Here is a 15,467-nt window from a genome sequence, read left to right on the forward strand (position 1 = left end):
TCTCTTTTGGTCTTTATAATATTTATTAGAAACGAACGTATTTAGTGTGTTTTAAAAAGAACATATAGTATTTATTCATTGAGATTCAGTTGTATTGTTTTAATGTGACGTCATAATAGCTTTCCCGAACCTCTGCATAGGCTGACGTATATATGGGAGTCCTAGCTGCGCTGTAATCAATGTCTGTGATTTTTTAAAACAAACCATAATTCCACCGTTATAAAAAAAATCATTTATTTATATGAAAATCAAAACACAAAAAAATGTCCTCTTGCCAAAACTATTCTTCCTCATTTATAATAATGTGTGGAGTATAATACGTGTATATTTCATGCGATTCAATTTATTTCAATCCAGAGTTTATTTGGAGTAAACAGAAGAAATTAAAAAGAAAAAGGTTTCAGTGAATACTAAAAGAATAAAGATAAAGTTCATCTTACATCATTATTTGAGGAATACATTTCATTTTCATTATCAATCAGGATATAGATACAGTTATTAACATTTATCAGAACTCCAACGGGTTTGGCCAGTGTGTAAAATTGTCTAATTAATATCAGATAAGGAAAAGTGTTTTTATATGACCTCATTAAATTCAGAATTTCCATAAGTATGTATTTCTTGGTAGACTGATTCTCTGTTAGTGGAATTAATGGATGTGTAATGGTGATCTTCTTTTCCGCCTGTTAACTCGTCATACTTCTCCTCTGTATCCTTGCTAGACAGATGGTCAGTATTGCTGTGTTCTCTTGCGTTCTGTTGCAGACATCTTGTTCTTTTGAGATATATAACTATAGTCAGTGCACTGAGAAGTATTACTCCAAGAAGCGTTGAAATGACGGAGATGACGACCAAGGACGTTTTAGAAAACTCTTCTGAAAAAACAATGGTTTGTACCAAAAATGTAGATTACATTCCTCATTCATTTTCTTCAATGTTGTCATTTCGAAGAAACATTTCTTTTTTATATATTTTATATGCAATTCAAGAGAAACGTTGGTTGTACAGTGTTAGTGAGTTTTTTTTGAACAAAATAAAATCCGATACCAATATGTCTCCTTTGGACATTAAGACAAATATATTCACTTACTATCTCCTTAATGTTGGGTGTTAAAAAGTATTTTAAAAACGATTAATTAAATTATAGAAGTACTTACCACCTGTTCTTGATTCCCTTGTAGTATAAACTAAAAAGCAAGTGATAATCACTTCTTATTTAACAAGATATAATTTTATTTAATATTCTCGACTATTAAAGTTTTCAGATACCATTCTTTTCATTTTAAGCAAGTTTCAGTCAATACTCAGTTCGATGAAACACGTTTTGATTTTTTAAAGCATTGTTTTTCGACATTCTCTTTCGTGAAGCCTTATTCTCTTCCCCCTTTTTTTCTTTTTATTTCTGTTGTCTAAACAGACACTTTTGATTTGAGTAATTATATATTCTAATTATAAGACAATTATAAAATCATTTCATATGCAAGACAGCATAAAAATTAACAAACACTTATGTTCTCATGATAATGTATATATTTCAATATCTTTACCAAATAAAAAAAAAACAATTTTTTCTCTCGTCATTTAATATCACTCAAGAATTCTGATAAATAAAAAAAAATTAATCTTGCCATTGCACATAGGCCCCTGCCAGTCCTGTAAGCAGCCTTTAGTGCAGGTTCCTTTCTTCTTATCACAAATTCCTTGGATGCAATTTCCACATTGCAAATTGCAGCTTTCGTCATATAATCCATTAGCACATTCTAAGTTGGAATTTTAGGATAAAGGCCAAAAAAATGAAAACATTAAAAAAAAAAAAATAAATGAAGACTTGTCTAATATGATCCAGAAGATCGTAGGACGATTCAGAGCTTAAATTGTCAAAAATAGGTCGTCCTAGATTGTGACGTAAGAAACGATGAGCAGTCTTTAACTAGATATCATAAAAAGACAAAGACCTGTCTGATGTTCAAATGAACATAATATTGAAAATTATGAATTTGTAGGGAAACCTGTATCTGCTTTACAAATTGCATGCTACTTGTCGTAATTTTTACGTCTTCATGTAAACAATTGTCTGTCAGATCGATAAGGTCGTAACATAATCATAAATATAGAGTACAAAACAAATGTTCCCATCTTAAAGAATCCTACGAAATATTTCAAAAAAGAACACAACTATCCACAAACTTCCGGAAAAATATATGCTAAGAGAGAAACTGGAGTGTCTAAATCAGCTTAGATCTATGTTTATTCAAATGCTAAGAGTGTACGGAATACTTAGGTATTGGAAAGATGGAGAAAATGTGGGAGTATGAAATAAATTGTGCAATTCTATTTCTTATGTTACAATTTTACTGAATTTGTTTAAGTTACGCCACCACCTTTCCTCTTTTCTCGATTTGCTTCGTTTAACCTCTGGTCTCTTCTTTTAATATGCTTCTGACGCCTATAGTTTTAGTCTACATGTATACCTGAGGTGTTTATAATTTTTTGTCTAAATTTCTAAATTAATGAGTATTCCTTTTATATTAGGTTAAAACATTTCAGACGTATTTACCTTGGCATAGTACCCGTCAATACATGGAGTTTCGCGCCATTTTGGCCTCTATCTATTATTTTACCAGTTTATTACCGAAAATTATAAGAAAAAAATTTAAACAGATTTTTCATTCGTCTTGATCTCCAGAAAATGTAAACAATGCATTCTGATTTTAAACTATGCAATTTCATCAATATTTTCAATCCTTGTCTGAACGATAAAAGCAATCCGTAAGAGTTCTAGTGGGATTATTTCCAGTGATATTTTCCCTAAAACACGGGAAAAACTTTAATTTCTGTAGGTACTGATGTTTTAAAATTTAACGGTTGTCCGGCATGGTTTCAACTTTCGCTGGAAGGAAAGCCAAAAAATCGTATGGTATTCATGATATAATAGTCTAAGAAATATAATTTGTGTGGAGGGAGGGAGGGGGGTGGGGGACTCCTAACAAGTCCGGGGGTGTATATCGGCGAAAGGCTGGGGTTGCAGAATTGTTTGAATGTTGAAAACAAAGAAATAATCAAGGAAAAGAAACATGGAATTTAATTTTTTTTTAATCAAATTTCAATTTTTTTAGCCTTTTTTTTTTGTCCCTTCGAAAATGTTTCACTCGAATTAGAACATCGCCAATTGCCGGAAAAGACTGCTCACGTTCTTTGAGCAATTATGGCTCTTATTTCTGCAGGAAACGACTGTGACATGTAACCTCTGCATATTTATATAGACCCTGAAACATGCAACTACCCCAAAAAAACGTGTGCTTTTCGTTTCGTGCAAACCGTGTGGCGTTTCGTGAAAACCGTGCAGCGATTCGTGCAAACCGTGTCGCGTTTCGTGTAAACCGTGCAGCGTTTCGTGTAAGCTCCAAAGCGTTTCGTGCAAACCGTGTAGCGAGCGTGCGAGAAGCGTGTGAGAAACGTGCGACTTTCGTGTAAGAGCCGTGTGAGAAACGTGCGACTTTCGTGTAAGAGCCGTGTGAGAAACGTGTAGGATTCATTCGGAACTCCTCTTATTTTAAATATGGCTATTGATGGATCAACATGTCATTCTGTGTTGTTTGTAACTAATATTATTTGAATATATTATACCGGTGGTATTTTAAGAGAGAAAGAACTACGGAAACAAAATGAAATTACTCGGTAATGTATTACATATTTGTTTGATTTCCTTTCTTTTTTTATTTAAATAAAGAAGGAAAGAAAATATGTTCAAAGTAATTAATTATATGCACATCAAGTTTAAGGTATTTGATTCAGTACATTTTTTAAAGGGAGCAATACTGAACATTGTCTTTAAAAAATCATCAATAATCCTGTCTTGTCCTTTTCATTCATTTATTTGAATCTCTTCACCATTTTACAGTTGTGGTATATAGATATTACAAAAACATATGGGTGATTAATGCAAAATAATAAAGAGATAAAGCAGGCGTGAAATATAAAATACACATGTACTAAGTTTAGTGCGTTGCTATAAATGTGAAGTATGGGAATTCTAAGCCGGGGAGCACAATTAATTCTCTTTTTTTTTCTTTATAAACGAACATAATTTTCTTATATTACAAGATTGTGATACAAATATTTTTTAAACGATGAGTCATTTATAGTCTTTATATGCACAAAATTGGTTGAATGATAATTGTCTTATAATTGTTTCATTAAATATATATATATATATATATATATATATATATATATATATATATATATATATATATATATATATATATATATATATATATATATATATATAGATAGATAGATAGATAGATAGATAGATAGATAGATAGATAGATAGATAGATATATTGTTGTGATTCTGTTTATTTTGGATATTGTTTTTGGGTCTTAGAATCTCTCTGGTCACTGGATAAAATGATTGTCAGCTCCGGGATCGTTGTGCGCTTTTTGCCTGTGAGAGATTTTTAGACACAGGGGAACAATTCTTACAATACCCTGGTCTTGACCAGATTGACCCAAGTTAGTTGGGTTATTAATGGTCCTTTATTTCTCAAAATGACGCTCCAGTTTAAATCTACTCTTCCTAGGATATGTTCCCTTCCTGTCCATAGCGCATCACAGGTTATGGGGAGTGGCCCTAGCTATTACCCAACCTGTATAAATGCAACCAGAAAGAGACAAAATCCACCAGACCACCGTTTATTAAATTAATACATACATTCTAATTATTTACAATTACTAAAGATACACAATACACAATATAACAAACATTATAATAAATACGAAACATTACTATCAGATTATAAAATATATTAACCTGTAAATACATTAAGCCATCTGAAAATTTTACCCATTTTTACAAAAATCTCGCAAGTCTACAAAATATCTTACCTGTATAAATGCAACCAGAGAGAGACAAAATCCAGCAGACCACCGACTGGCTATGTCTCACTGCGCTACATGTATACCCCCGTACATGCCTTGCATATTTGCGTATTTCTTCAAAATTTGCACTAATGACTTTTAATTTTGCTCTGAATTTAAATTAATATTATCCGTCCTTAAATCCTCTTTTTATCTTTGATTGCCCTTCAAAATTCTTGTTGAACTTTTTGCATAATCTTGACTTTTTATTTACCGTAGATAATTTATTCAGATGCATGACCTCTGCTCCCTTGCATCAACCTCTTTGATTGGTTAGACCTTTATTCTTGACCAAACCAGCATCTTATAAACAAGTTCTTAATCTACAAACAAATAGCAACCTTCATGGAACTAATTATCAGCGGTGAAAAGTTCATCCTGCATTCATGCCGAGCATCTGTTTTCTTCTATTTTTATCCTGCGTGATCGTCTAAACATTACTACATTTCCTACTTTACCCTCGAGATTCATAAATTCCACAATTTTCTATTTTTATGCAATTTTTGTTAAGATAATGGAATCATAATTCACATGAATCGGCAAATACAAGGTTAAATATTTCCTGGGGGGGGGGGGGGTGTTCAAATGTAAACACAAGCTTTGAGTTTTTGTTATTAACATGTTTTGTTTTTTTATATATAATTTTCATTTTAAAAAAAATATTTATTTTTTCGGGGTGCGCCTGACGCACCCCTTAAAAATGTATTGGAATCTTCTTTACACTTTCAACACTCTTCTCACGACTGTGATCAAGGTCATTTAGATGGTACAATGTACAGGTAGGCGAACACGAGTTATCGTTCATAGTACGAGTTATCGTTCATTATGTAGTAGATCTATTCACTCGTACGTGGAATATTCGACATGTGTTAAAATACATATACGGAAATAAATGAAATATTCTTAATTATGTTCCCCAAACGAAGTTTGGGAACATATTGTTTTTACTCTCTTTCTTCTTCTTATTATTATTATTCTTTTTTTTCTTATTTCTTCTCCGGTACTTTTTTGTCCGCGAGTGTTCTCGGAAACGGCTCAACCAATTGAGCTCTTTAGGGTTAATAGGCATGTTGTGTAGATGTGTTCGTCGAAGGTCATTTTGCGCGCACATGCATACACGTGCGGGCGCGTGCAATGAGTGAAATGACTGATATACTTAATATAGCTGTAACTTTTATACTTTTTTAGGAAATACTTTGAAACTCATAATATAAAGACATATTAGTAGTGTTAACAAAACGACATGGTCAAAGTAGCATGAACTCACGCGCATGCACATGCGTTTTGCTCTGACTGGCTGAAACAAACATCTCAATATCTTCTTTGCTTTTGACCAAATTCTTTGAAATTTAAGATATAGGTATATATTATAAGGTTCTACAATATGATTTATATAGAAATTCTTGAAAACACGAGCAAGCACGTGTGCTGCAATTTGATTGGCTGAAACTTTAAATGGTTATATCTTCCTTAGTTTTCAACAAAATAGGATGAAATTTAGAATATAAATAGGTATAATGAGTTCGTACATAATGGCACGATCAAAACTGAATGTAAGAACATACATGCACGTGTGCTGAAATCTGATCTGCTAATATTTTATAGGCTGTATCTCTCTTACTTTTCAATATAATGATTTGAAATTTTAAACATAGTCATACATTAGGAGGTTCTATAATATGATATATATAAAATTTCGTGAAAACACGCGCATGCAGGTGTGCTGCAATCTGATTGGCTGAAACTTTAAATGACCGTAACTTCCTTAGTTATCAACAATACAGGATGAAATTTAGAATATTGATAGGTAATATGAGCTCCAACGTTATGCTACGATCAAAACTGAATGCAAAAACATGCATGCACATGTGCTGAATTCTGATTGCGTAATACTTATATTACTGTATCTCTCATAGTTTTCAGTTAAAATCTTTAAGATTTTACTCATAGATATTTATTGTGAGTCTTTTTACGAGAAAGACATGAGAAATATCTAGAAAACATGGGCAAGTACGTGCGCTGAAATCTCATTGGCTAATACTTAAAGGACTATACTTCCGTTGTTTTTCGATAAAATACTATGGAAAATAAAGTGTAGATTTATTAAACAAAACAATTGCCTAATTTAATGAAGCTTCTAGGGAATGAGGCCCAAATTGGAGTAGGGGGAGCGTTGGGGGAACATCTGTAACGGTTCCCGTTACAATTAGTACTAGTTAATATTAATATTCACAGGTAATTTACATTTATTTCAGTGGCAACAATTGGTAATTATATATTAAGTCGTACAGGTAAAAGTAGAAATACTAATCCATATAAACAATGTATCCATTTGAATTAATCATCAAATATGGATAAATTGATGACAAACGTGGATTTATTCAAATTCAAAATAAAATTCGTTGAACTATATTATTAGATTTTTTTTTTCAATGTTCATTTGTATTTCGATTGATCCAATGTTTATGTGTATTGGGAATAGAAAATCCGCGGGGGGGGGGGGGGGTTATTATCCCCTGCAAACAGGCACGTATCGTTACAAATGAACATTTAAAAAACATATGTCTAGAGGCTGTTTTAAGATCCCGCCCCATTTTTACAGCCAATCCAACCCTGATGACCTATGCTCGGCACTTAGTTCCATTGAGCAGTGAGGGATCTTTTTCGTGCCAGCACCTAGTGGGATACGGGACCTCGGTTTATATGGTCTCATCCGAAGGACCGGTCTCCACGTCCCGCAGTGGACCAATGCGAACCCGCGACGTAAGGATCAAGTCTTTACTCCGCGACTCTAGAGCAGACGCTCTTACAACTGCCCCATGCAGGCGACGATTCCATAATTTTTTTTATTTTAATAATATACTCACACCTAAACTACTACTGTGAAATGTGCCTATATTAGTAAAGAAACATTTTTTTTTATCTTCTTTTGATTTCAAAAGTTTTATTTAATTTTATTTTACCTGAATGTCTTACTTAGCGCCAAGATTTTATTTTCACACAAAACTCACGGTTTACCGAGGTACATATATATCCGAACGCAATACAGCAAGTCATTTGTTAATCTATCAACTTATATTCCTCGTCATTTGCTACTCCCAACTTTTCTAACTCATGTTCATTTCACACTAGGTGATTTCGAGCTATTTTTTTCCTCTAAAGTACAAATATATATCTTTCTAAACAATGCATCTAATTTCTCTACCTATTTTGACACGTATCAGATTAATGTTAGACATTTGTTCACTTCCCTTCGAGATTGTTCACTCATATTGAGACTCCAGCATTTACGGGTGGAGGGCTGCAAATTTAGACTTGAACTTGGCACTCAGGGCCTTTTTAGCAGTGAGGGATTTTTTTTCTTCTACCGCGACTCGGGACTTCTGTTTATACGTCCGAGAACCATCTCTACGTCCCGTGAAGTGAATGGAACTCGTGACGAAAGGATCAACTCCTTTTCTCCACGACTCAAGACTTAGTCGCTCTAACCACTGCGCCACACGGGCGACAATTTAAACTGATGTCATTATATAGATGTCATTATCCCAAAATCCCTGAATTATGTATCATCTGAGAGTACCTCATAAAATACGCTTAACCTACATCGCACAAACATAGGGATACTGTCTTGATCCCAGATGTTTTTTTCCAAGCTATCCGTACCTTTAAACCAGCTAAAAACTAGCATAATATACACTATTCACCCATATATTTTGGACAGTCCCAGATTAATTAACATTGCAGATATATACTGTATATCAGAGGATTTCTCTTATTTGCGCAGTGATGGAACATCTTTTTTGAAAGGGGGGGAGGGGAAGAAAAAAATATTACTTACCTGAAAAAGTTGACAAGCAGATAAAAAAAAAAGAAAAATCTCCCCAAACTCGAAAATCCTATTTCGTGCGGGGGGGGGGGGGGGGGGGGGTAATTACAACATGTTGCAGTACCAAAGTTTATAAATACAATACTACATCATCCGTATTCGACCTTTACTGTAACAAAAAAGTGGAGGGGGTGGGGGGCAACTGGCCTTTCAAAGAACATTTTCAATAGAAAGAAGTTATGTTTGGAAAAAAGTGGGGGGTGACCCCCCTCCCACCCCACCCCTGTTCCTACGAGCCTGCTACGTTAGTTTGTTCATATTTCAGCTAATATTCATGCAAAAAAGGCGAATTTTCTTACAGACCTATGACAGTCAAATGGTTAATTAAACATAAAGATATTACGCTCTCTCAAAATGTTTCTCTAATGCATCTACGAAGAATGTGCATGCTGAATTCATTTTAGCATATCTTGGAAAAATTACGATCTGAAATCCCAGATAAGTATACGCTTCTAATCAAAATACTTCTGCTTTTTACAAGATTAACATGAAAATATAGCCCTGATCGCAGATAATTGTAGCTTGTACCAACTTAAAAAACTGTACAATATCCACCATTTTTCTACGTACTCTGGATAGAAACAATATTTATTTTATTTTAAAAAATAACCTTGATCCCAGATGTTTTTTGTCACCTACCTGTAGTTTCTTCAAACTAACAGTCCAAGACAAAACTCGGTAATACCATACCTTCTATGGAAAGTCACTAGATAAATTTTACATGAAGATATGTCCCTGATGTCAGAGCTTTCTTCCACCTACCTGTACTTTGTACCAGATAATATCACTGTTAAATATACGCCATAATCCTGCTTTATATTAATTGATACAGGATTTATTTGGTATTAAAAATATATCCCTGATCTCGCAGGTTTTCCCCAACCCACCTGTATCTTGTACCAGCTAAAAGTCTAGGTCAAAACTCGATAATACCCTACCTTCTATGGAATGTCAAAAGTTAAAACTTACATCAAAAACTTACATCATTAAAACTTACATAAGTTGATGAGACAAGAATATCAGCTGTCTCGTTTAAAGTCATCATTTCGTAAGTTCTATGGTCGATACAATGACCTTGTCAGCAAATACAATTTATCATTGAGTCAAATGCTGACTGACGTTTTTCATACTAATTGTTAAGCCATTATTTACACACTGAATTGTCGACGGATTTTTCCGTTATTTCCCGATCATGACAAGGAGCACACGGCGGATGTGACCGGTCGGCAGGGGATGCTCACTCCTCCATGGCACCTGATCCCACCTCTTATGTTTGGAGGTCCGTGTTTGCTCTGCTCCTATCTTTATTGTTTTATGGACTTTTGAGCTTGAATACTGTTCGTTATCACCATATATTTCATTTTAACCACCGAACATTTATCTCTGCTGGTGGACAGTCTGTCCCCGAGAATACTTGTCGTTCGGTACCTATTCATTCATGAGAACACAGAATAACGAAATGATACTGGCAGGCGCGTCGCCCAGTATAAAAAGGCGTCACTCCTTTGAGTCTATAAGGGACACAGATTCAAGGAGTTCAATCGGTGCCCCTCGGATAATCCTCAGGGATGTTAAACATATGTCATATGTACAGTCTTTAGATTCCCAGTTGTGGTATAAAACCAATGGTTCATACAAAAAATTGAAAGAATGTAAAGTTTCTATTAGAGATATATTCGAAGACTCCTTTTTCGATCCCATGTCTTCTATTTCAAAATGTTTTGCGAAAAACTGTAAAACCTGTGACATTTTGATAACTAACACTTCTTTCACCAGTAATCTTACTGGACAGAGCTTCTGTACCAAAACTTGGGAAAATCTGAACTGCAAATCTTCTAATGTTGTCTACGGAATAGAATGTAATCTTTGTGGACTTGTTTATGTTGGTGAAACCAAGGGATCACTCAATAAAAGAACATCAGGTCATAGATTACAGATAAATAATGGAGGTCAGCAACTTTTATACAAACATTTTAATATACCTGATCATTCTATTTTGACAATGAAAGTTAGAATTCTGGAAAAGATTTACCACCACACAAACAGTCCATCACTGAGTACACCTTTCCGTAGACAACGAGACAACAATGTAAATGTGATTTTTAACCATACACAGAGACGTAAGCGTAGTCATGGGCATCGGTCTTACAATAAACCTTTAAAACACGATGTCTCTTTTGATTCATTACTACCTTACGTCAATCAACAGTTAGGTCTATATCATATTCGCACCAAACTTTACTCTGTCCCTCTGAAACTTTTAAATAGTCTTCTCGAAAAGGTCAAGGAAAGTCCATTTTTTGATTCCTCGACACCAGAATATAGGCTCAGATCTGTGATTATGGATATTGCAAATCATAGGCTTTTTAAACCCGCGCGTTTTACTGAAGAAAATGCAGCTAAAACAATCCGTTTTTTCTTAAACTTCAATATGCCAACAAAGGAATTGACGCGGTTAATATAAGTAATATTCTTAATCACAAAAGGGTCCAGTCTTGTATTCCACCATATTTCAAGTTAAAGACTACACCTTGTATTTCCTACAAATATACATCGACTATTGCTTCCAAACTTTTTAATTACAAGAAAACTTTACAGTGCCTGGATATCGAATATCTGAAACATAATCCTCCATCGTGTTCATGTTCTTCATCGCCCTATAACTATAGTCCTGCTTGACACGTTATTACTGGTGACGTAAATATAGTTAATAATGAGGACCTTAGATCACTAATTTTAAAAGGTCCTAAATTTAGGGAACCCAGATCCTTCAATTGGCGTCGGAATTTCATAAATATTATGGATTCTGTAGAGGACTACGCCAGGCGATGGGTCAGACATGAAAAAGAAGACCATGACACTTTGTTAGAATGGATTAAATGTATCAGATGTATGTTAAAATCGCGCATTAAGAGATTGAGAGGCAATATGAAAACCATCTATCCTTCTGTATTCAATAATCCAGAAGTGAAAAAAGAATTAGATAGATTACATGATCAGTACGTACTGGTCCCTGCTGACAAAGCAGGTAACAACATTGTCTTTGCCTGTAAGGCTCATTATAATAAATGTATTTTAGAGGAACTTGGATTTAATTCTACAAGTGGTAATCCAACTTATACTCATAGTTCTCTTTCTAAGGAAGAAATTCTTCAAAATCATATGTCAGTTTTGAATATTTTTAATATTCCAAACAACCAAAATGAATTTGAATTACCATATTTATATTGGATTCCGAAACTTCATAAAAATCCTTACAAACAAAGATACATAGCGGGTTCCAGTAAATGTTCAACCAAGCCTCTATCTTTACTCCTCACTAAGATATTAACAGTGGTGAAGGAAAAAATTCAAGAGTACTGTGCAACAATATATTCGAGAAGTGGTGTAAATCAGATGTGGATACTTAAAAATTCGAAGGAACTTTTGGGAAATTTGAAATCACAAGATTTTACCAAAATCAACAGCTTAAAAACTTACGACTTTTCAACTTTATACACAACCATTCCCCACGATAAATTAAAGTCCAGGCTTTTTGATATCATTGACAGCTGCTTTTTCAATAAAAATGGAACTCGTAAATATACTTACCTTGTCATTGGTCATTTGCAAAATTATTTTGTTAAAAAACATTCTGATTGTACACACAAGTACTCTGAAGTTGACATTAAAAAGATGCTTGAGTTTCTGATTGACAATATCTATGTGGTTTTTGGAGACCAGGTCTTCCAACAATCTATTGGAATTCCCATGGGTACCAATTGCACCCCGTTATTAGCAGACCTTTTTTTGTATTCATATGAAACAGAATTTGTCCAAAATCTTGTATGTGAAAAGAAGAAAACACTTGCTTTGGCCTTCAACTCGACATTTAGATATATCGACGACGTATTGTCAATAAACAATGGCTATTTCCATTCTTATGTCGATACGATATATCCTGGTGAACTTGAGATAAAAGATACCACAGTGTCTGACACATTTGTTTCATATTTAGATATTTTACTTGAAAAAGACGTTAATGGTAATCTAACAACCAAGCTTTATGATAAACGTGATGACTTTAACTTTTCAATCGTCAACTTCCCTTACTTATGCAGCAATATACCTTCATCACCTGCATACGGGGTATATATCTCTCAGTTGATTCGATACGCAAGAGCATGCTTTACGTATGTACAATTTCTAAAACGAGGTAAAGTATTGACAAATCAGTTGATGAAACAAGAATATCAGCTGTCTCGTTTAAAGTCATCATTTCGTAAGTTCTATGGTCGATACAATGACCTTGTCAGCAAATACAATTTATCATTGAGTCAAATGCTGACTGACGTTTTTCATACTAATTGTTAAGCCATTATTTACACTCTGAATTGTCGACGGATTTTTCCGTTATTTCCCGATCATGACAAGGAGCACACGGCGGGTGTGACCGGTCGGCAGGGGATGCTCACTCCTCCATGGCACCTGATCCCACCTCTGATGTTTGGAGGTCCGTGTTTGCTTTGCTCCTATTTTGTATTGTTTTATGGACTTTTGAGCTTGAATACTGTTCGTTATCACCATATATTTCATCAAGATATGTCCCTGGTCTCAGTGCTTTCTCCCACATACCTGTACTTTGTACCAGAAAATATACCTGTTAAATATACGCCACAATCCTACCTGCCATTGATAGATGCAGAATATTTTTTTATTGATAATATTACCCTGATCTCAAAGGTTTTCCCCAACCTACCTGTAGCTTGTACCAGCTAATAGTTCAGGTCAAAACTCGGTAATACTCTACGTTCTATGGAAAGTCAAAAGTTAAAGCTAACGTCAAGATATGTCCCTGATGTCAGAGCTTTCTCCCACCTACCTGTACTTTGTTCCAGATAATATCCCTGTTAAATATGCGCCACAATCCTATCTGCCATTGATACATGCAGAATATATTTGGTATTGACAAGATTACCCTGATTTCGAAGGGTTTCCCCAACCTACCTGTAGCTTGTACCAGCTAATAGTTTAGGTCAATACTCGGTAATACCCTACCTTTTATGGAAAGTAATTTGATAAATATTACATGAAGATATGTCCCTGATGTCAGAGCTTTCTCCCACCTACCTGTACTTTGTACCAGATAATATCCCTGTTAAATATACGCCATAATCCTGCTTTATATTGATTGATACAGGATTTATTTGGTATTGAAAATATATCTCTGATCTCGCAGGGTTTCCCCAACCTACCTGTAGCTTGTACCAGCTAAAAGTCTAGGTCAAAACTCGGTAATACTCTACCTTCTATGGAAAGTAACTTGATAAATTATACATGAAGATATGTCCTTGATCTCAGAGCTCTCTCCCACATACCTGTACTTTCTACCAGATAATATTTCTGTTAAATATACACCACAATCCCACCTGTCATTGATAGATGCAGAATACATATGTTATTGATAATATATCCCTGATCTCGATTGGTTTCCTAAACCTACCTGTAGCTTGTACCAGCTAATTGTCCAGGTCAAAACTCGGTTATATTCTACCTTTTATGGAAATTCAAAAGTTAAAACTTACATCAGCATATGTCCCTGATCTCAGTGCTTTCTCCCACCTACCTGTACTTTGTACCAGATAATATCCCTGTTAAATATACGTCACAATCCTACCTTGCCATCAAAAGATACAGAATATATTTGGTATTGAAAAGATTATCCTGTTCCCGAAGAATTTCCCAAACCTACCTGTAGCTTGTACCAGCTGATAGTCTAGGTCAATACTCAGTAATGCCCTACCTTTTTTGGAGAGTCACACGATAAATAAATTAAAGTACATGTAACATCGAAAATGGTGTATGCCTATTTACGATTCGTATTCAGTTTAATGTAGTTTTAATGTAGTCTACTTATGTACTAAGATCACAGGTCTTTAGATCCTCATAAAAAATTGAGGTGTTCAAAAAATAAAGGTATGGAAGTATTGGAACTATCTACATAGAGTACGCACTTTCGCCAATAAAATACTTTTAAATCAAATGCTTTACAATTTTACTTATTCATATATAAACAATCTTCATAACAACCAAAGTTCATTACGAAATCCCGTATACTTTCCGATATATTCTGAAACCAATTTGAAAATTCACCTTAGTTTTTTACTCGACATCAGCTGGGGCCTTTGAAAAGTTACACTAACTGTTAACGGGAACGACGGGATAAATTTTCCCCGGAATCAATTCTATATCCCGGTGAGCTTGAGATAAAAAATAACACGGAGTCTGACACATCTGTTTCATATTTGGATATTTTAGCTAATGGATATCTAACAATTTAGATTTATGATAAACGTAATGACTTTAACTTTTCAATCGTCAACTTCCCTTACTTATGCAGCAATATCCTTCATCACCTGTATACGAAGTTTATATCTCTCAGTTGATTCAATACACAAGAGCATGCTCTACGTATGTGCAATTTATAAAACGAGGTAAATTATTGACAAACTTGTTGATGAAACAAGAATTCCAACAGTCTCGTTTAAAGTCATCATTTCGTAAGTTCTATGGTTGACACATTGCCTTGTCAGCAAATACAATTTATCATTGAGTCAAATGCTGACTGATGTTTTTCATACTAATTGTTAGTTCATCATTTACACACTGAATTGACGATG

General features: G+C 34.4%; 1 protein-coding gene across 1 annotated transcript in view; it reads right to left on the reverse strand.

Annotated features, from left to right (window-relative positions):
- Nucleotides 1–484: 484 nt before the first annotated feature.
- LOC133189137 (multiple epidermal growth factor-like domains protein 10) overlaps nt 485–15,467 on the reverse strand; it is a 118,396-nt gene continuing 103,413 nt past the window's right edge. The window contains exons 8-10 of the mRNA XM_061324550.1: nt 1,629–1,760; nt 1,158–1,187; nt 485–875 (exon numbers count right to left, since the gene is read on the reverse strand). Coding sequence (XP_061180534.1) covers nt 577–875; nt 1,158–1,187; nt 1,629–1,760 — 461 coding nt within the window. The 3' untranslated portion in view covers nt 485–576. The remainder of the gene's footprint in view (nt 876–1,157; nt 1,188–1,628; nt 1,761–15,467) is intronic.

Source organism: Saccostrea echinata, unplaced genomic scaffold (assembly GCF_033153115.1).
Source record: "Saccostrea echinata isolate AGI-Se365-2 ecotype Australia unplaced genomic scaffold, CSIRO_AGI_Sech_v1 ptg000017l, whole genome shotgun sequence".
NCBI classification, from domain to species: Eukaryota; Metazoa; Mollusca; class Bivalvia; order Ostreida; family Ostreidae; genus Saccostrea; species Saccostrea echinata.